A 19,714-nucleotide genomic window follows, 5' to 3' on the forward strand; every position below is an offset into this window, starting at 1 on the left:
CACAGCGCCTTCTCTGGTGAGCCTCTCACAGGGCCCCTCGGATGCAACCATGGCCAACACCGAAGCAGGCACGTACAAGTCTCCCTCGTCCGAATCCACGGACAGCGAAGCGGTCTCCCTTCGAAGGGCCATCATACGCGAGATGCACCAGGTTCTGCGAGAGGACGAGTCCGAGAGCCGCGCAGTAGGGACCGGTTTGGAGCGCCAGACACGCTGGGGAAGCATAAGCACGACAGCGACGACTGGCAACACGGCCAATGCGGCATTGGCAGCTGGTCAACGAGCTACTGCGGTGAGTCATCATTAGATTACAAGAGGTTCTAGTAAGATATAGCCCGAGCTAAATGTTCCATGCACAGGTCGTATCACGCCGAGTCAAGACCTTCAAGGAGCATAAGGTTCCTAAGTACGAAGACCTTGGTGATGCGCTCGTGTCGCCACCGAGTACGAAGCGACCCCGGCACGGTCTCCTTGAACCAGGAAGCTATGGCATCATATTCCACCAGTCACGTCTCTACGCTGGGCGAGGTGCGCACTGTATCGTAATCCTTTTGGGTTGTGCGAGTTCACCTCATATTTGCATTATAGTCCTCGCGATTTTTAGCCGCACCGGCGGAAAAGCGCGCGCGCACGCGTGGCAAACTAACTCGAGCAATATCGGGCTCGTTTCGTACGTCCTGGTTCAGATCTACGAAAGCACACTCCCGGGACGGTTCCGGGCCATTCACGGCGATCTGGCCTTCCTCCAAGTCTCAAGGTTTGTCCATCTCCCATCCGACCAATTCCTATTGAGGTTGGATCCGAGTTCGACACTTCTGGGCCCGGACGCCCGGATGCTCGAGCTGGACTCCGCAAGTTACCGCATCTTCCAGACCCTGGAGTCCGCTATCCAGAAGCTCGCAACATCGATCAAGACCCTAAATTCTGCAAAGAGGAAGAAGAAGCAGGAAGTGTCGGACGAAGAAGATGCCGCGTGACAGGATGCGGTTCGTGGTGCTCGTCGCGGGCGCAAACTCGTTCCTATGTACTCACGGACTACAGATAATACCTTACGATACGCTAATTCTCGTCCTGCTTCTCAAAGTAGGCCGTTTTGATGCCTCTCTCTGATAATCCGGACAAGTATACGCCCCTGGGAGGCCTGTTGAGATTATCCGGACATGGAGGGTAGAAGGTCCGGTATGCCTGCTACAATCCGGACGAAATGGGGCGCTAAACAGGCCTGTAGGCCCCGGACATTTTGGTCGTTTTCGGGGTCCGGCTCAACAGGCCTCTCCGCCTATTGTCGGGGGTCCTGGAGAGGTGCGCGCGCGGTGGGCTGCGGTGGGCCGCGCGATGTCGCGCACGTCGCGCGGGGGCGCGACTGTTCGCGCGAATAAGCGCTGGTCGGGGGCGGGCGAGATAAGATGTCGGCGGGGTTCAGCCACCGCTAAGTTCCAAAACCAGAGCAAACCTGTTGGGAGATTAAGGTCTCGTCCACATCTTTCTCTGCTTGCTTCTCCACCTGCTCCCGTTCCTCCTCTGTGTGCTTGTCCTGTCGCCGTTTTGCAGCCTCGGCTAGCTTAGCCAAACACTCCTGCTCACGTTCAACCTTCTCGCGCTCTCGGGCCGCCTTTGCTGCATCCGCTGCACCCTGCTTCGCCTTCTCCTTCTGCAAGCTCTCGCGACCTCTTAGACGGTCTACCTCTTCGATGATTTGCAAGAGCTCATCTGCATGGCGCTTTCAGAGCAGCCACTTGACGCCCTCGAAGTCCTGAACGCTTCTGAAAGTCGTACGGGAGGAGACGGTGGCAAGTACCGTATTGGGCAAGATGGCTGAGGAGCCAAACGGTGAATGTCGTTGAATGAAACCATTCCCTTGGTCAAACACGGCGGCGGTGCTTTTGACCTTGGCGGGTAGGAATGCGAGCGCTTCGTGGTCTTGTTTCCCCGCGGCCATCATGTGCACTTCCAGATGATGTTCAACGGGGCGATCGTTTCCAAGGTTGAGAAAGAACGACTTCTCTAGTGTTACACGGAGAGTCTGAACTGCTTCGACGAGCACCAGCGGAGGCATGGTGACGGACGTCAACTGCGCAGACGCTCGGAGGGGTAGTAGTGCTCGAATGACGTCGAGAGCAGCATACTCGGGGCGGAAGTCCCCGCCCCATTATATACAACGTGTCTCGTCGACTATCAGCCCAAGTACCTTCTTCGTGAACTTGGGGTTGTTGAACAAGGCACGCCAGGGTTGTCCTGGCCGACCAGCAGCTTGGGCTGCGCTGTTACGACAGAGTAATTGCCTCGCTCGATCTGTGGTCGCACCACTGGGCATCCCGGCATGGACCCGAAAAGCGGTGTTTGAAACTGAGCTTTGCGCATCCTATAAGGGGGCCCGCGTCGAAAATCGTACCATCCTCTACGCTTCCGTTGATTTCCCTCCGCCCATCATGGCCTCCTGGACGCCGCGGCTGCCACTCCTAACTACACTGCTGCAGACTTTGAGACAAGCGACTGGCACCAATGCCGCCCTCCTGAGCACTATAACTCAGGTGCGTCCTCATCGCCTCTCCTTAGCAAATTCATAGCCGTTCATATTTCGTTCATTTCGCAGAAGTTACAAATCTTTGGACGCCGCGAAGAACGTGTCGCCTACCTGGCATATATCTTGTCCTCACTGCCAGAAGAGGACGACCGTATCCGTATCATTGCAGGTCATCTGCTGAAGGACATCGCCCGGAGCATCCTCCACACCCCTCCCGATGTCTTGACCTTTGCGAAGTCCGCCGTCCTGGTGGCCGTTAAAGATCCGTCGATCATGGTTTGCCACGCAGCGGCACAGGCTGTCGTCGCATTCCTAGGGATCCTGGAGCCTAGGAACTGGCCGGAGTGCTTGCAACAGCTGGTGCATATGTTGGAACCTGGCGGAGATCAACAAGAGGTGTGTACGGATTTTAATGTGTCAGTTTGCACCATGACGGCGTCCGCCCCCCTGCTGTGTTCTTGATCGAATGGCCGAGTGCCATCCTATGTAATTCATGAACACGGCCTGGCTTCAAGCGCACAATTTTGGCCACACACCCATTATTTGCGTCGCTTTACGCCATGAAAGATGCTTTCTCGAATGGTGACGCGCTAGCCTCTGTTACGTAAAGCGTTCAGATGCAGTGCGTCTTTCTGCAGGCATAACATGTTGACCTCTCCCGGGATTTAAGGCGACTATGGTGGCTGGCCATGTCTACAAAACTGAGTTTTACTTGCGTGCGCTGGCATGCGCTGAGTCACCGGGCACACATCCAGTCGTAGGCTCTAGTATACTCAGCATATCACAGGGTGCTATACGACATTCTGTACACGCCTCGAAACACCGAGACACGAACTCGTATAACACCCCATGGTATGCTGCTTACACTGTTTATCTAGCACGGTTCCCCGAGTCAGCCTTTCCATGCGCGCCTCTCCACTTTAGGTCAAACCAACGCTTGCGCTCAATCTCACACAGTGTTCACTGCGCGGGGCGCTCTAGGGCCCGGATTTTTGCATCAGCTAGTGCCGCAGCATCTCCCATAGTCCAGGGGTGTTTTTCCGTTAGAGACTAACCGTTCATGATATCCAGGCCGCATTAGGTGTCCTCAAGCAGGCATGCGACAAGTACCCTGAAAAGCTTGACCTGGAAATCGACGGCAGCTGGTCAGTAAAGGACATACTCCCTATGTTCATCGACCTCTCGGATCACCCCAACGCGAAGGTGCGCGCACAGGCGATCGCGTGTCTGTCAAGTCTCGCTAGTATTGGCTGTGATTCCCTCTTCGAGCGCATAGACGCGTTCATCGCATGTCTCCTCAAGCGCGCGTCGGACGAGGATCCGGCTGTGCACAGACATGTCTGCCAAACTCTTGTTCTGCTGCTAGCGTCGCGCCCGGAGAAGCTCATGCCGGAGATGGTCAATGTGGCGGGGTACATGCTCTACTCCGCGAAGGACAAGCACCAGGATGTCGCGCTCCAGGCATGCGACTTCTGGCTGACGTTCGCAGAAATCCCGGATCTCGCGCCGAACCTCCGCCCGTTCCTCGCCAAGGTCTCGCACGTCCTGCTGGACCGCATGGTCCACAACGACGACGATCTGCTTCGGCATGAATGTTATGACGACGATGTGGCCGTGCATGACGAATGCGCAGGCATCGAGCCTCGCCCGTGGAACCTGCGCCAATATGCGGCGGCAGCGTTAGATGCGCTTGCGGTTCGCTTTGGCGCTGATCTGCTCAACGTGCTGCTCGAGCCGTTGCAGACCAAGCTGCGGAACGACGATTGGCTACAATGCGAGAGCGGCATCTTAGCACTCGGGGCAATAGAACCAGGTCAGAATCAGCCATATGGAGGTATTGTAGTTTCGAAGCTGACAGGTAATGCGCAGGGTGTATTGACGCCATCAAGCCTCACCTACCAACACTGGTGCCATACTTGTTCGACGCTTTGAGCCACCCTCAGGTACGTCCGGATACCTTTATTCTCGATGTGGATGTTCACTCAATACTACTTTCAAAGCCGCTCATGCGGTCTAACACTTGCTGGACTCTTGGCAGGTACGCCAGATGGTGCTCGCAGCCGATCTCGCCGGAACACACGACCCCAATCTTTGTCCCCACGCTGCAAGGTGTGAGTACAATTGTGTGCTCATCGAAAAAACGACATATTTATTATGTTTCATAGCTTCTCAGGATGATGATAGACGATAACCAGCACGTGCAAAAGGCGGCATGCAGCGCATTCGCCGCACTCGCAGAGGAAGCAGGCCCCGAGCTGGCCCCGTACCTCGAGCTCGTCTTGCGGCAGTTCCTCATCTCGTTCGAGAAGTATGCAAACAGTAACATTCTTGTCTTGTACGACGCTATTGAGACTCTTGCGGACGCCGTCGGCTCGGCATTGCAGAGTCCGACATACGTCGAGATTTTGATGCCTTCACTACTGGAGCGGTGGTCGAAGCTCAAGGACGACAACGACGAACTGAAGCTTCTCCTTCAGGTGCGTTTCTAGCTGCATGAGTGTAGTACGATCATTCATATCCCGCCCGCAGTGTCTTGCTTCCGTCACGATCGCCATGGGGCCAACAGTCCTCCCGTATGCAACTCCCATATTCGACCGGTGCCACGCCATCGTGCACAACTTCCTGCTCCAGTACAAAACATCCCAGCAAGACCCCGAGATGGACCGGCTTGATCGTTCACTCATCGCCACCTTCGATATTCTCTGTGGGTTGATACAGGGCCTCGGGATGGAGCTCGAGCAACACATAATGGGCAGCCAACCGAACCTCTTCGAGCTCCTTATCGACTGCATGAAGCATCCGTACGCGGCGGTGCGGCAATCGGGCTTCGCGCTTGTGGGCATCATGTCCAAGAACTGTTTCCCGCTGCTTCGGCCACAAGTGTCCCGGATCATGCAGTGCCTCACGGTGCAGCTCAACCCGGGACTGAAGCTCGAATTCATCAGTGTGTGCAATAACGCTGCCTGGGTGGCCGGCGAGATCGCACTCCGGTTCGGTCACGGTGAGTCCATCTCTGAGCTTGTGCAAGACGTTCGGCTAAATATTTTCGTCAGATGAGGCCGAATTCCGGCAATGGGTTCATCCCCTTGTCTCGCAGCTTATCTCCATCCTGCGGCACTCGAAGGCACCGCCGAACCTGCTTGAGGACGCCGCGGTGTCGATTGGCCGGATCGGTCTGATGCACCCCGCCTTGGTTGCGCCGCTACTTCCCGAGTTTGCGCATGCGTGGTGTCAGGCACTCTACGAGATCCCGGAGAACGAGGAGAAGGACTCCGCTTCCCGCGGGCTCTGCACGCTCGTGCAGATGAACCCGGCCGGAATCAAGAAGGTCAGTGCTCGTCTGTAGCGTCAAGTGGGATTGTGTTGACGCGGAGCGCTGTTGATTTTAGAGCCTTCTGTGCTTCTGCGACGCGATCGTCCAGTGGAAGCAGCCGTCGCCGGAGCTCAACGACATGTTTCAGCACCTGCTCAACGGGTTCAAGCAGACCGACGCTGTCGATTGGGCGGTGCAGGTCGTGCAGTTCCCGCCCGCCACCCAGGAGGCCCTTGCGGCGCGTTATGGCGTGTAACCATTTAGGCCAGTACGGTTTCAGTCATCCATCCTTGGCATCAGCGATGCAGAAAATGTCATGTAAACACTTGAGAGCTCTTCGAATTGCTTATAATAAGCCGTCTTGCATGCAATTCCAGCCTGGAGTCTGTGGTTACGAGTCTTGTGTCAATTAATATGACCACATGACTCAAATGCCTCGAATTTGGCGGAGCCACGCTATACTCAACAAATCAGGAATTGGCATGAAGGTTTGAGTGCAAACATGTCCTTTCCGGCTTAAAGTGTGCGGCGCGGGCGGTATTTTCGCCGGTGCACAGTCATCCTCCGAGTCTGTGCGCATCCTGCCGGCACGGAAGTTCAACACAGGTGCATGGACTGTTGAAATAAAGCCATGGTCGTGACTCCGCAGCTGTGGATTGTGTTGATGGCGCGACAACTCCACAACGGAGTCGACGGGGACAGTGTGACCATCACGGTCGTCGACTCGTGGGGCTTATTCTAGCACTATCACAAGACAGTATGGTTTTCGAGCAAAACAGAGAGGGATATCAGGAGGGTTGCCTGGTACTTCAATATAGAGGACTAGAGCACCACTAAACTAGGTCAGTACACTATAGACATGTCTATGGAGACATCGAGATAGGCTAAATGCATGGCTAGCACTATGTATCACTGGCAGATATCAGGGCTGTAAGATGTCAGTCCGCGGCCGCAACATCAGCAAAAACCAAACTGGCATGAGCTGGATTGCGAAGAGAGCACGCGCGTGAGAGCGCTTGGGAGACCGCTGCAATCCTCGGAGATGGGATTGTCAATCCACCACTGGCAGTGGATTGCGACGACTTGCCCGCGATCCTACCCGCGTGCGAAATGAGATAGCGGCTTATGCATGGACTCTAATAAATGCAAAGGTAGTAGCAACCATAGCGCAGTCATGGTGCAGTCGGCAGCAATATATTTTAGTCGTACCATTATGATTGATCGAACATGGTAAGCACTATGTAGACGCAAAACCAGCGTACTCGAGGCCGTCCGCATCATGGTCTCCCTCGCCGTCCTCAGGCCCTAGATCAGGAGTGTCCTCATCTTCGGATCCCTCCTGCAGAGCTTCTTCGTCCTCTTCCGCTCCCCGATCCGCCTCTCCGGCGCCCTCGTCTTACGGCGTCTAGCATTTCCATGATCCCCCACGACTGGATATCGCTCAGCAGATTCTTCTGGCGCATCTCCGACAGCCACGCCTCACGGTATCCAGAAGGCAGATGTGCGAGCATCCGTAGGTATGTCTCGTCCGTGATCCCCAGGGACCCAAAGAGGAGGGCGATACGCTGTGCATCCGAGTAAGGAAAGCCGCGTGCACGGAGTAGGTCTTGAATTTTCACGCGCTGAACGGTGTTGGATGGGCCCGGGTCCGATTGGTAGGCTGCAGTCGTGGGAGAAGACTCGGGAGCTGAAGGGGACCGAAGTTGACCAGTTTCCATAACGGCATTGCTCGTTCCAAGCTCAACTTCAGGCGAGTGTATCACTGGCGCATTCGACGGGATCCGAGCGTCTTCCTGTTCGGCAAGATAAGTAAGGAGTTTCCAGAGGGCTCCGATACGGAAATTGCAGGGCGATAGAACTGTACCCACCAGTGATGCACCACTGTCGGAGGCGAGCGAGTTCCTATCGCCGCCGTTATACGAGAGAGACGTGTTCTGCTCTTCGAAGTCCGCGTCTGAGTCGGATCTGACGTCGGCATCCACATACTCGCTATCTCCGCTTTTCTCAACCCCAGAACTTGATACGTCTTCATCCTCGTCCCCATCTTCATACTCCTCGCCGTGATCATGCTCACATGTGTCGCTCCTTGCTTTTCTCAGCCTGCCAGAGCGACGCACGACGCACTTCGAGATGGATTCCCCTTCGATGGAGCTTCTGTGGGCGGGGCTTGCATGGTACTTCATCGCGAGTTGTAGATACGAATAGACAGGCCAGGCATCGACGTACATGCCTTCCAGCGTAGGGCACTGCTCGAGCACCTGGAAAACCCGGGCCCCGTAAGAGATGAACGGAGTCGAGTTTTGCCTCGTCGACATGATGCACAAGCAACCTACTTCGTCTCTGATATAATCCAGAGTCTGTGGGTCCTGCCACTTATATGGGAGCGTAAGGTCGGTGTAGGACGATGCTGTTTTGCGAATGAGTCTCTGCGGCGCAGGGAGGATGAGAATGTGCGTCGGTTGTTGCGGAGAGTCTATGCAGCCTACCATGAGCGCGGAAAATGTCTTCGGGTCACTCTCGAAGTGCATCTGTCGCTGCAGCGTCGCCGAGCCTGATTTGGCACAGCGGCGAATTCTGTCGGCAAGTTTCATCGGCTTTGGTATGGGGTAGATCCTCTTAGCCGTGCCGACCGTCGGATCGAGCGCCATTCTCGGAGCAAGCGTAGACTCAAAGTACACGAGCACCAGGTGGCGGAGTAAGGTGATGCTTCGCGACGCATGCAGACTTTTAAGTCTCTCCGAAAAGTCAGGGCTACGGAGGTCCTGTGGGCTCCAATTTAGCGGAAAAGGGTCGTTACATGCGCCGTCGACGTATCGGGAATTGGGATGCCAGTGACAGCTGATGTCGCGCAACGCCCCCGGGGGGTGTGGGTCGGATCAGCGGCAAACCCCGGCCGAGCGCCGGTACCGCTCGCCTGGTGGCTGGTGAGCGTCGCGTCGCGTCGCGCCAGGTCGCGAACATTGATTTTGCTCTTTCTTTGCTTACTCTGTCACTCGGCTTCGCGATTTTGTCTGTCTGCTGTGCATGCACCCGGCACATAACCCTTATCAAAACCCCAACTTCTACTACGGCCAGGCGCGACCAGGGCACTGGGGCGCCTACCTGGTCGGTGCGGTCCCCCACCCCCCTCCTTTGAGAGGGGAGGAGGTCGCCGCTGCTCTCGCACTGGCTGGGTTGAACGATCCCGGCCAGATGATGCAAGCTCGTCTGTATGAGCCTGCTCCCGCTCAGTACAACCCAGCGGGCCCCGGAGATGCACCACCTGCCATGGTTCCAGGCCAGGTCCCACCGCAAGCCCCCGTTCCGAACCAACCGCCGCCGCGCGGCCCACGCCGTGCTGCCCCAGAGCCTGCGGTACCACGACCCGGTACGTCAATCATCCCTCCTAGTTTGGGCATCATATCTAGACAAGTTACGCACCAGATCCAGCGATCGTCGACTGTGAAATCCCGATGAACACAATGGATATCACACAGGCGATTGTTCTCCGTGCAGAGAGCCTTTCAACGTCACTCGAGCTGGTCGACTTTCTCGAGAAGATCTGCCTCATTGTCGGGGTGCCTTGGGAGACTGCCAAGCTGGCCTACAAGTGGCAGACCGACCCCGCCCAAGCTGCCCCACATGCTCTGGCAACGGATGCTGATGTGCAAAGTCTCTTCGAGGAGAATGCTTGTCACAAACGTACCTGGTGTGCAGGTACACGCCCGGTCAAGGTTATAGTAGTCAATCTGGTATGTCTTCATATGCTCTGCGACATTACCAGCTAACCAGTGAAAACAGAATGCCGCATCACGTACCCAGGCAGCGTTGAAGGCGGCTGAGAAGTGGCGCAAGCTCGATGAGGCTGTAGCGGAGGTGGCACGGAACTCAGAGGAGAGCTGCGCCACTGAGTTTGAGATCTGCCGCCAGAAGCTCCGTTGCCCGCATTGCCAGGAGGGGAATGGGTTCTGTTGGGTGGATCCTAAGGACCCTGTCAAGTGATGCCAGGAGCTCGCACTCCATGAGTTGCAGTCTTGGGCGCGTTTCATGGTGAGTTCAACCTGATATTGGTAGGCAGGTGTACTAACCATCCTGCATAGAAGGACGGCAAGGCAGATCGTGACTGTCTTCTCCCTCCAAACTCGCCACTCTTTGACCGCTTGCGGGCGTCCCCCTCCGAGCGTGAACATGGAAAGAAGAACACGATGTCACCCTCCATCGTGATCCACAACCACCTCGCTAGTCCACTCTCCGATGCCTCATCTCTCACAGTCAACACCCCTGTGGCAGTCTCAGCGCCTGTGCCCTCCCTCCACCTTCACGTCTGGTGCTACTACATACGACTACGACGACGGCGACCCCATCCCGATCACCAAAATCCTCGAGGCACTCGACCAAGCCATGCCGGAGGCAAAGTTCTCCTCGTTTGAGGGAGCTTTGAAGAAGGAGGGCTTCTTCTATGCGGAGAACGTCCTGGATTACAAGAACGACACAGATTATTTTGTGTCAAAGGTCAGCATTCCTGCAGGTTTGGTTCACTCATTTGTCCGGCGTGTGGAACGTGAGGTTGGTACTCATAAGCGCTGCCGTCTCAATGATGGTACTGCTCAGCACATTGGGGGTGAGAACGTTAACACCAGTGCTACCTAGATCTTCTCTTACCTCACTCCTTGCCATTCTGAAGATTCTCCTTACACTACATTTATTTTTACCTGTTTATTCACTTGGTGTACATATCATTATCCCTCTGTCTTCAATCCTTTCTATTTGTCTTGGCTTCTAAACACTCCTTATATCAACTCACTCTTTGTTGCAATCGATCAATTCCACTCCTTCCATACATTAGTGATTAGCTAGATAACCACAGTCATAGAACCAGCCCCGTATGTGCTCTGGCGTCATCGATTTTTGAACTGCTTCCCAAAGTAGTGTGATAGGATCGCACCATGGTTCTTTTTCAAACTGCGCGAGGATATCCATGTGACATGCGCGAATCCACACCTTCATGCACGAGAAGCCCTCTTCAATCAGATTGAGATCAGGCGAATATTGAGGAAGGTAGACAAGCTTGCAGCCCCTGTGACCATGTCAGGATTGAAAAACCAAGATATACACATAGTCAACTGCTCACCTGGCCTCAACAATCTCTCGAAGGCCTTCAAAGTGATGGACAATGGAGTTGTCCATGACCAGGACAGAGTTTGGCATCGGGAAGGGTTGCATTACGGTGAGTAATGCCCAGACATACTTGCAGAATTCTTCTGCAGTTCAAGAACGAGTGATGATGTCGAGGAATAGGACACCCTCCAAGGAGATTGCTGGGAGGATTGAGTAACTGCAATGATTGTTTATTGTCAGCCGATGCGAAAGATATATATTCAAAGACCAACCGTGTTCCACGAACAAAATAATCATGCCGGCGTGCACAATCTCCTTTGGGGGCCCACCCTCGTGAACACCGTGCAGTGTGACAGTTGCAGGCGGACTCATCGAGGAAGACAAGTGACTTGGGTGGGTACTGGCTGATCTCCTAAAGGTACTGTGCACGTCGCACTTCTGAACGTTCCAGTGCCATCTGAGCTATCTACACGCAAAATGATCAGCTACAAGTATGCCTGGTGGCAGGCATAAATACCTGCTTGTACGTCCACACGCGCCAATTGAGCAAGTTCGCGATTGTCTTCTCGCATACATCTACGTCGCGTGCGATCCGCAAAGCCTTCCGCATTTTGGACAGGTAAAGATCCGGCTCCCGCTCGAGCCGGGCCTCAAGGAACTATCATAAACTTAAGTGAGCATGGCATGTTTACATGGATAAGCAAAATTACTTACCTCCATATCGAACGATGTCAGCGCATGGGGACGGCCCCCTCGGCGATGAGAGGGCGCGTCGATCTGGTGTTGTTCCCGCCATCTCTTGAGAACGCGCTGACAAGCGCGCTGGGTGAGGCCTAGCGTGTCTGCGGTTTCTTGTGTACTGTTGGTCGCAGCTGTCAGCTAGAGAATGTCTTACTTCCGCGCAGCAGGTATGCGCGGTGCCATGATATTTGCGACTGACTAAGAGGAGGTACAGGGATACTATGTAGAGGAAAGCCGCAACACGGGTATCGCGACACGGCGCAATGCTCACCAGCCACCAGGCGAGCGGTACCGGCGCTCGGCCGGGGTTTGCCGCTGATCCGACCCACACCCCCCGGGGGTGTTGCGCGACATCCGTTTTTACAACAGCTGGAAGCAGTGCCGATCTCGAGCAGTGCAGAACACTGCCAGGAGCACCATCTGACCTTAGACTCACACGCCAGTCAGTAAGCGAGCCATCCCAAAGCAGGTGTTGGGATCAGCGGAGTGTGAAGCAGGGACGTCTCGAGTCCCGGTGTAAGTAATAGCGGCCATCATGATGCATGATGTCTCGCAGCTCGCAGCCGCCCTTGCACTCCAACAGTAGATTGATAGTAGACTCGAACATCAATATTGAGCTCTGGCTGCGTGCGGATCAACCTGATGGCTTGCCGCGCACTTCAGTTTTGGCAGCGCGGACATAAACCGACCTCTCTATGCTTGTACCTATACTCCAGGCCAGCTGAGAACATACGGGTACTCTGCGAGTACTGCAACGCAATGGACAGTGCCCGCATGACCTAGAGAACATGTGACACAGACATGGTGGTCGTAGATTAGACATCTGTAGTTGCAATAATCCGTGCTAATTTTGCACGTGCAATTGCAATAACACAGATTTTGGCACATAGAGCGCCCAAGACGCAGCCCCTGGGCGCGATGCGGCGCGGCGCGCCTCCTGTGCTATTGCAATAGTGTGCCGGGCGCTTCCCATGCTATTGCAATTGCACAGACGACCCCTTCAACATGGGCTACTTGAGCACCCGGCGCGTTTTGGCACACAGTGGTTCCTGCTTACGCAGCCGTGCATCGCGTACAAAGTATATAGACCGTAGCCCAGGACAAGTTCCAGAAAAGTTCAGCCAAAAAAGGATGGCTTGAAATTGAACCCGCAGCCTTACCGAGGGGCAGTAGGTCACAGTTACCGCTGCGTCAACGATTCTTGTTATAGGTCATTTGCAAGAGCCACATGCGCCCATTGGCTCGGTCCGGCTATCTAAATCAGACACCAGTGGTTGCCAGTTTATAATATAATAGCCCACCAACGTGGTACTAGCATTGTGTATTTGGTGATCACCGCTTTTTATTGTTTATCATCTGGCCCACCATTATACTATCTAGTCTACCCATTGTACAATAGACTGGGCATCCCTGTCAATGCCTGTTAATCATATACTACCCTTCTGGGTGTCCCTGTTAATGCCTGTTAATAATGTACTGCCCTTCTGGGCCTCCCTGTTAATGCCTGTTAATAATGTACTGCCCTTCTGGGCCTCCCTGTTAATGCCTGTTAATAATGTATTGAGCCTCCGGGTCTCCCTGTTAATGCCTGTTAATAATGTACTACCCTTCTGGGCCCCCCTGTTAATGCCTGTTAATGATATACTGACCCTCCGGGCCTTCCCTATTAATGCTTGTTAATGGCTTGGACGTCTCCGGGGGCACCCTATTGATACCGGATGGTCCCGGAAGTGCTATGTCAGTCCCTGTTATATGCCCAGCTACATCCAGGTTGCGGTGCCAGCTCTATGTGGGTGCCAGACACTTTCAATGCCTAATCGGGCAATGCTACTGAACGCCGCGCTGCAGCTGCCCGGATTTGGTGCCTGGAGCGCGGGTTAGCGCGGGCCTGCGTGACCGTTATCACGCTGCGCGTCTATTCGCCCCCAATTGTTACGCGCCGCGCTTGCCAAATCGGGACTTTCTACCAGTCGTCCGACCTCGAGCGCCGTAGAATCACGTGGTCAATAGTGCTACTATGTCGGGCACTGCTACCAAACATCAGTCCTTGGGGATATTGCAGTGACGGTTATATAATGGGGCACAGGAAACGGTAACATTGACTTATCAAGTGAGTAGGCGCCTGCCAAGACCCCGGGCCTGGACCCCATATTCTACAACATATCACAGCCTCAGGAAGCGCGCGCTTGTCGAGCAGATAATAACATTTCAGATATGTTCTACATGAGGACAGGCGCACAATGGTCTAGGTATCTGCTAATCGACGCGAGCTCGCTTATTCGGTCGCTCAGAGTCGCCGTTGTCCGCAATCCCAGTGCCAGCCTGACGACGGCCTTCGTGGACATAGCGAGTGATGACCTCGCATACCCAGCTGACATCCTCCAGAGCCTCCACGATAGTAGATGTGCTCGTATTCTCGTTGAGGGCCGCCCACATCCACCACGCGAGGGTGAGGACAACGAGGAAGAACCCGTTGCAGCCGCCTCTTGCAACCGATCCCCACTCCGTCGCATCGACGGGCTCGTTCTGGGGCAGTGGCCACAGCGTCACGTCGCCTTTGGTGCGAGAGGAGGGCTGCAAGGATATCCACCACTTCCTCCAGGCCACAGAGAACTGCGAAGGCGACTTGATCTTCGGCAGCTTCTCGTAGAGGCAATGATTCTTCATCCATATCCTGACCTCGTCGGGGCGGTGCTTGGTAGGGAGACGATTGCTGCTGTCCTGTAGATAGTTGCTAGTTAGCTGCAGAAAATATGCATAAGAAAGCGGACGTACCTGTCCATTGGGGTACCCCGACGCCTTCTCGAACTCCAGCCATAGTCCAATCAAGCGCTTCCACCCCTCACCGCCTTCGACGAGCGTGAAGTATTGCATGGCATCGGACATCCATTCTGGGAGGGCGTCACCGTCGGGAGGCGCAAGATCGCCGGTGCATTGCGATGGAGAGGGAATCTGAGAGAGACCGGGTGTAGGTTCGTGTTCGACCGTGGGGCTGACGGCAGCAGACGACTCGGATTGCGGGTTGGGGACAGCGAGGGCTGCGTCAGAGCTGGCGATGGACACGACCCGTGCGGCCGCGTCCTGCGAGGGCGTATGCTGTGTCGAGGAGCTGACGACGGCGGATGACTCGGGTCAGGCGGGTGGGGCAGCAAGGGTTGTGTTGGAACCCGTGACGGACAGGGCGCCCCCCACGGCCGCGTCCTGCGAGGGCGTAGGCTGCGTGGAGGTGCTAGGAGGCGGTGCGGTGATAGGTTGAGTGGGGGTAGGTCGCGCTCCGGGGCCTGTGGTCTTTCCACCAGATGTAGCCTCGCTTGCAGGAGGCTCGGGACCAGCGGCGTCGGGCTGGGGATTCGTCGAGGGCAAGGGCAAGTTTGACGTAGCAGGGTCCAGCGCAGGGGTAGTAGTCGAGGGAGACGGCGTGATGGTGCCAGTCGGCACAGTAGAAGTAGTAGTCGAGGGTGAGGGCGTGACCACGTCGTCTGCGCTGGCGGATAGCGAGGTGTCCTGATTGTTAGAGCCACCGTTACGCCGGCTCCTCCTCTTCGGTTGCGTGGGACCGGCGCTCGTGTCAGACAGCTTCTCCCGTTTACGCTTCTTCGGGCCTTGAGGCTTCGGCGGGAGCACCAACTCTCCCAGACCCAAGTCGTTGAACAGCTGTTTGTTTGCGGCTATCCTAGCTTCGCGTCCTGCCTCGTAGTCTGACTCTGGGGTCTCCTGCCGACGCGCGCTCTTGCTTGTCGACTTGTCGCGGGTGGCGGTGTCACTCGTAGACGTACCAGCACTGCCTGCCCGACCAGGTTGCTTATCGGTTGGACCCGCCGACGCACCACTGGACCCGGATGTGAGAGACGGCAGATTGGACGCAGGCGGGGTGCTTGTGTGAGAAGGCGACCCGTCATGTTCGAGTTGTTCGTCGAGGTACGCAGCGTTCAGTCGTTTCCCAATGTCCGCGGCTAATAGTATGTCAGTTAGGAACCGTTTGCGACACATAACTCGGATACATACGGTAGCAACTGACAATAAACTTGTTGAATGCCCTCTCTAAGTCGTCCCACTCCGGCGTAGCGTTCGGGAACGATTTCCCAAGATTGAGCGTCTCCCCCTGATTAAGGCTAGGAGCCCCTCGTTAGGACGATAGCAAGCACTGGAAGGTATGGTTGGGAAACTTACAAAAGCGCCGCAAATTCGCCCGTATCGGGACGAGGTCCGCCCACGAGGAAAGCACTCTTCCAGCCGATCTGCTTCTCAAGACGTTTCTGTATGCCCTGCAGCGTCTTCGGGAGCATGTCGATCATGCTAGATAGGCAGCGTGAGTGTAAGCCTCGCGTCACGAACCGTTCGACTCACCTCTGCATGTTTCTCGCCGTCTTTGCCAGATCCTCTGCATCGACGTGCATCTCTGCGCTCTCCTCGTCCAGGAATTGCTCGAGGCCACCTGCGCCAACGGTCTTCTCGCAATGCTCCTCCACCTCCCTCTGTACGTCCTCCGGCTCGTCTTCCAACATCACCCTTGCACGCGCGCACGCGAACTTCCACCACGCGTCAGGCACAGGTGCCTTCTCGTTGGCGTCCGCATCGGCACTCTCCTCATCGATGTCGGAGTTTGCGGCCCCGTGCTCTTCGGTGTGCTTCTTCAGGTAGTCTTCATACTCCTTTCGAATCACCGGCATGATACGATCCGTATGCAGGTTCATGTACGCTTGATAGGCATGAACGTGTCCGGCCTTCTTCGGCGCGAGGTTGAGCACTGTGCCACCGCGGCCCTTCTTCTTCGTCAACTTGCCCAGGCTGCGGTTCCAGAACCATCTGTTGACTTGCTACATGTGATATGTAAGCGACTTATTCGCATCTTCGCTCCTGGGAATACACTCACAAGTTTACATTGGTCCTTAGACACCAAGCGGCCGTTCCTGTCCAACATGGACTCGCGAAACCTGTCCGGTGCGTCGGGGTCCTTCCAGAACGCCTCAAAGTACGCCTTCTCAGTGCGCTCCAAGAACCTGCCCGTCGTTTCATCGTTTTGCGAAGCATGGAAGCCGGGGACTTTGGCCTCTAGCCAGGTGAGTTGGTCGTCCGGCGCCCAAGGTTGGCGACCCATGATGATACGTGGGAGGCAGGTGGTGGGGGGGGGGGGGGAAGTAAACAGGGGTGACCACGTTATTTTACAGGACTTCCCGCCGAACGGAGCCCATGCGTGCGCGTGGTGCGATCCGCTGATGCACTCAAGTCTCCCGTAACGGCCGCTAGGACGTCGGGGTCGATGGGCCGAGAGGACGAGACCCGAGAAGTGTCTTGTGTGAGCGGGGGATTCCGAGTACGATCCCGAGTTCCCTACGACGCGGAAGGCGCGGGGAGGGGCCGAGCGAGCTTTTCGCTCCTGGCCTGTGAGGAAGGGATTGCGCGGACGATACGTGCTATTGCGGGGCGCGACGCGGAGGATCGGGGACGCGGGTTTCAGGCGTGGTACTCACTGTACGCAACGAGACGAGGACGTCGGGGGTGTTGTCGGGAGGGAACTCGCTGGCGCTGTCGAAGTCGCAGTCGCAGACGCCGTCGCAATCGCAAACTTGAGCTCTGAAGGGGTAAGGGAAAAGTGGGATTTCCCGGAGCTCGGGGCCCCGCGTATATACAGGAGGGGCCGGAGCCGTACGGGAAGGATAAGAAAGAAAAGATGCACCCGTCGCGCAAGGCGCGACGGGCGCGACGATCGGGCCCCCTACGGGGGCCGCGCTCTGCGGGCCTTGCCTAGACTGTCGGGGCCGCGCGTACCGCGCGGTGTGATTGGTGGGCGGGGACGCATGCGCCGCGACCCCCGACGAGCGTATCGGGCGTTTCGTACTGCCCTCGAACCCCGATGCTTGGCAGGGCTTGGCGCCCCCGGTCGGGGCCACTTATCGCGGCTCGCCTTGCTCGACTCGCGGGTGGCGAGTGAGGGGTGGTGCGTGAGCGACGATGGGGCTTCGGGGAGGCTCGGGGCCGCTCGGGGCGCAGTACCCGCTAGGGAGTCGGCGTCGGGGTGGTCTGAGCTCGAGAGCGGTGCCCACACCGCGGCGGGCGGCAGGCGCGGTGAGTGCGCATCATCTCCCCCTAACTGAAATCCCGACTGTCCCCAGTCGGCATTGATGGCGATGGTGCGATTGCGCGAGGTATAAAAGTCCGGTGACGACGTCGGGGGTGGCCCTATCTGTCGCCTACCAGCTTCTACCCCGATGGCCAGTATTGCCGCTCTAGAACAGCTCGTCCGCGACGCCTGTGTCGCGTACGCTCCTGCGCTCGCCAGGGAAGTCGACCGTGCCGTGATTGGCCTGGAGGAGATGAAGGAGAGCGGGTCTCATGGCCCCGACGACTGGCGCGCCGCGCTAGACGACACCCTGAAGCTGATGGTGCGCCCTCCTATTTGCCCTACACCTCGGGGGACGCACGCTGACCCTTCGGGAAAGGGTGACTACTTCGCGATCACCCTGCACGGAAGGGAGATGGTCCCCCTCCTTGAGCGGGTTGAGATGCTGCTCTGCCTCGCGCACGACCCCGACGACCTGTGGCTGTACTTCCAGGAGCGATTCCTGCTCGCCAAGTGTCGCGCGACGCGCCTGTACTACCTCGGGGCCCTCCACCGCGTAGAAGCGGCCTTGATGCAGGCGCGCGTCGTTCGGGGTGTGGCCTCTCGTTCGGATGCGCCGCTCGGACTGGCCTCGGCCGTGACCCGCTTGGAGGCCCAGCTGCACGAACTTCGGACGGTCCGCGAGGAATTGAAGGAAGAATTGCAGCTCGTCGGGGACGTTGCTCCGGATGCCGTTACGGAGGTCCGGTGAAGTGGGCGGTGGGCGTCGGGGATTGGCGTCGGCGTGAGGGCGTCGGGGCTAGGCGTCGGCGTGAGGGCGTCGGGACTTCCGAAAGGGCGCGGGAGGGATGTGTGTGACGTAGGCTTCGGGACTAGTTGGTGGCGCGTAGAGTGCAATAGAATGGGAGCCGCCCGTGTACCGACGCGTCGTTCTACCCGCCGGCGTGTGGAACGCTCGCGGATCCTAATTGGCCTGGTGCCGCGATGTCCAGGGGCGCGGCGGTCCTCTCGCCCGCTCGGGGTGACATGCGGGAAACTCCGCGGGGTAGCCAAGGGCGGCGTCGCGCGGCCCGTTGCTTCGGCCAGGGCCCGGTGGTACGCCGCCGCGGGAGAAGCTGATGGTCGCGCGCTTCCCGCTACTAGGCGCCGTCGCGCGCCGTTCGCGCGAGGCGTCTCCTGCCAGTAGTGGTAAGGTGCGCCCGCGGTCGCCGCGCGCGAGCGGCGTTGTGATTACCGTCGCGCGCGACCCTACCGCCTGCCTTCGCATAAAGGGGCGACGTGGCGCGTCGGTGGCGACTCGCCTCTCTCTCTCCCTCTCTCCTCTCTGCTGCTCGACATGTCCTCTACTGCCGTCCCGAAGCGCGCGAAGTCCTCGAAGCGGGTCCTCCCCCTGGAGGAAGCGCGGGAGAGGATGAGGGACTTGCACATGACGGAGCCCGACGGTGCGGCGGAGCCCGCGGATCACCTGACGTGGGGTGGGATGGCCTCGAAGGCCTTGGTACGTCCCTCCCCGACCGCTTCGGGGTTCTGGTTCGTCTGCTAACCGGGGGGGGGCGGGCGCAGGACTCGTACTTCGCGGCTCCCGAGAGAGGCCCTCGGGCCGAAGGGGACGAGTTCGCGGAGTACGTGGTCCGGGTGGTAAGCCCCTTCCTGCCGGAGCCGAAGCCTGCATGGTACACCCCGACGCTCTCGGCCGCGGCAACGCGTGTGATCGCAGCCCTCCGCAACACCGCCCCGCCCACGACGCCCACCTACCAGGAGCGCCTGCTGGCCCTCAAGAACAAGTTCCCGGTAAGTCGGGGCCCCCGCGTCTGCTTCTTGCGCTGACGCTGCTTCTAGGAGAGCCCCGACGAGTCGGTGGCTGGAGAACCGGCTGCCGACCTGCCAGCCGCTGAAGAACCGGCCCCCCCGGTGCCCTCCGCGCGCACTCGGTCCAAGGCGAAAGGGCGCGTCCAGTCGGAGGCATCCGACGCCCCCC

At 57.3% G+C, this 19,714-nt stretch overlaps 9 protein-coding genes across 9 annotated transcripts; 5 read left to right on the forward strand and 4 right to left on the reverse strand.

The window, feature by feature from the left end:
• Positions 1-584: 584 nt before the first annotated feature.
• Positions 585-941, forward strand: TRAVEDRAFT_107681 (uncharacterized protein; the record flags this gene model as incomplete). Its single annotated transcript, XM_008040797.1, has 1 exon — positions 585-941. A coding segment is annotated over one exon (357 nt), but the record flags the coding sequence as incomplete, so codon positions are not given.
• A 1,025-nt stretch (positions 942-1,966) lies between these two features.
• On the reverse strand, positions 1,967-2,149 carry TRAVEDRAFT_93820 (uncharacterized protein; the record flags this gene model as incomplete). Its single annotated transcript, XM_008040798.1, has 1 exon — positions 1,967-2,149. A coding segment is annotated over one exon (183 nt), but the record flags the coding sequence as incomplete, so codon positions are not given.
• Positions 2,150-2,429: 280 nt separating this feature from the next.
• Positions 2,430-6,093, forward strand: TRAVEDRAFT_48067 (transportin-PC; the record flags this gene model as incomplete). The annotated part of the gene is made up of 9 exons (XM_008040249.1): positions 2,430-2,531; positions 2,594-2,920; positions 3,596-4,337; positions 4,394-4,467; positions 4,525-4,635; positions 4,690-5,001; positions 5,054-5,525; positions 5,578-5,852; positions 5,914-6,093. The coding sequence occupies 9 exons, from the start codon at positions 2,430-2,432 to the stop codon at positions 6,091-6,093; spliced, it is 2,595 nt and encodes an 864-aa protein (XP_008038440.1).
• A 981-nt stretch (positions 6,094-7,074) lies between these two features.
• TRAVEDRAFT_48068 (uncharacterized protein) lies at positions 7,075-8,485 on the reverse strand (the record flags this gene model as incomplete). The annotated part of the gene is made up of 3 exons (XM_008040250.1): positions 7,075-7,176; positions 7,238-7,630; positions 7,706-8,485. 3 exons carry the CDS (start codon positions 8,483-8,485, stop codon positions 7,075-7,077), a joined length of 1,275 nt encoding a protein of 424 aa, XP_008038441.1.
• Positions 8,486-9,298: 813 nt separating this feature from the next.
• Positions 9,299-10,466, forward strand: TRAVEDRAFT_124332 (uncharacterized protein; the record flags this gene model as incomplete). Its single annotated transcript, XM_008040799.1, is given in 5 exon segments — positions 9,299-9,568; positions 9,618-9,809; positions 9,828-9,866; positions 9,917-10,087; positions 10,113-10,466. The coding sequence occupies 5 exon segments, from the start codon at positions 9,299-9,301 to the stop codon at positions 10,464-10,466; spliced, it is 1,026 nt and encodes a 341-aa protein (XP_008038990.1).
• An 880-nt stretch (positions 10,467-11,346) lies between these two features.
• TRAVEDRAFT_48070 (uncharacterized protein) lies at positions 11,347-11,654 on the reverse strand (the record flags this gene model as incomplete). The annotated part of the gene is made up of 3 exons (XM_008040251.1): positions 11,347-11,400; positions 11,452-11,592; positions 11,649-11,654. The coding sequence occupies 3 exons, from the start codon at positions 11,652-11,654 to the stop codon at positions 11,347-11,349; spliced, it is 201 nt and encodes a 66-aa protein (XP_008038442.1).
• A 2,277-nt stretch (positions 11,655-13,931) lies between these two features.
• TRAVEDRAFT_123156 (uncharacterized protein) lies at positions 13,932-14,600 on the reverse strand (the record flags this gene model as incomplete). Its single annotated transcript, XM_008040800.1, has 2 exons — positions 13,932-14,409; positions 14,473-14,600. Coding segments are annotated over 2 exons (606 nt in total), but the record flags the coding sequence as incomplete, so codon positions are not given.
• Positions 14,601-17,884: 3,284 nt separating this feature from the next.
• Positions 17,885-18,487, forward strand: TRAVEDRAFT_20780 (uncharacterized protein; the record flags this gene model as incomplete). Its single annotated transcript, XM_008039945.1, has 1 exon — positions 17,885-18,487. One exon carries the CDS (start codon positions 17,885-17,887, stop codon positions 18,485-18,487), a length of 603 nt encoding a protein of 200 aa, XP_008038136.1.
• A 585-nt stretch (positions 18,488-19,072) lies between these two features.
• Positions 19,073-19,691, forward strand: TRAVEDRAFT_48073 (uncharacterized protein; the record flags this gene model as incomplete). Its single annotated transcript, XM_008040252.1, has 3 exons — positions 19,073-19,234; positions 19,300-19,527; positions 19,576-19,691. Coding segments are annotated over 3 exons (506 nt in total), but the record flags the coding sequence as incomplete, so codon positions are not given.
• Between the last annotated feature and the right edge of the window lie 23 nt (positions 19,692-19,714).

Source organism: Trametes versicolor, assembly GCF_000271585.1.
Source record: "Trametes versicolor FP-101664 SS1 unplaced genomic scaffold TRAVEscaffold_6, whole genome shotgun sequence".
Taxonomy (NCBI): domain Eukaryota; kingdom Fungi; phylum Basidiomycota; class Agaricomycetes; order Polyporales; family Polyporaceae; genus Trametes; species Trametes versicolor.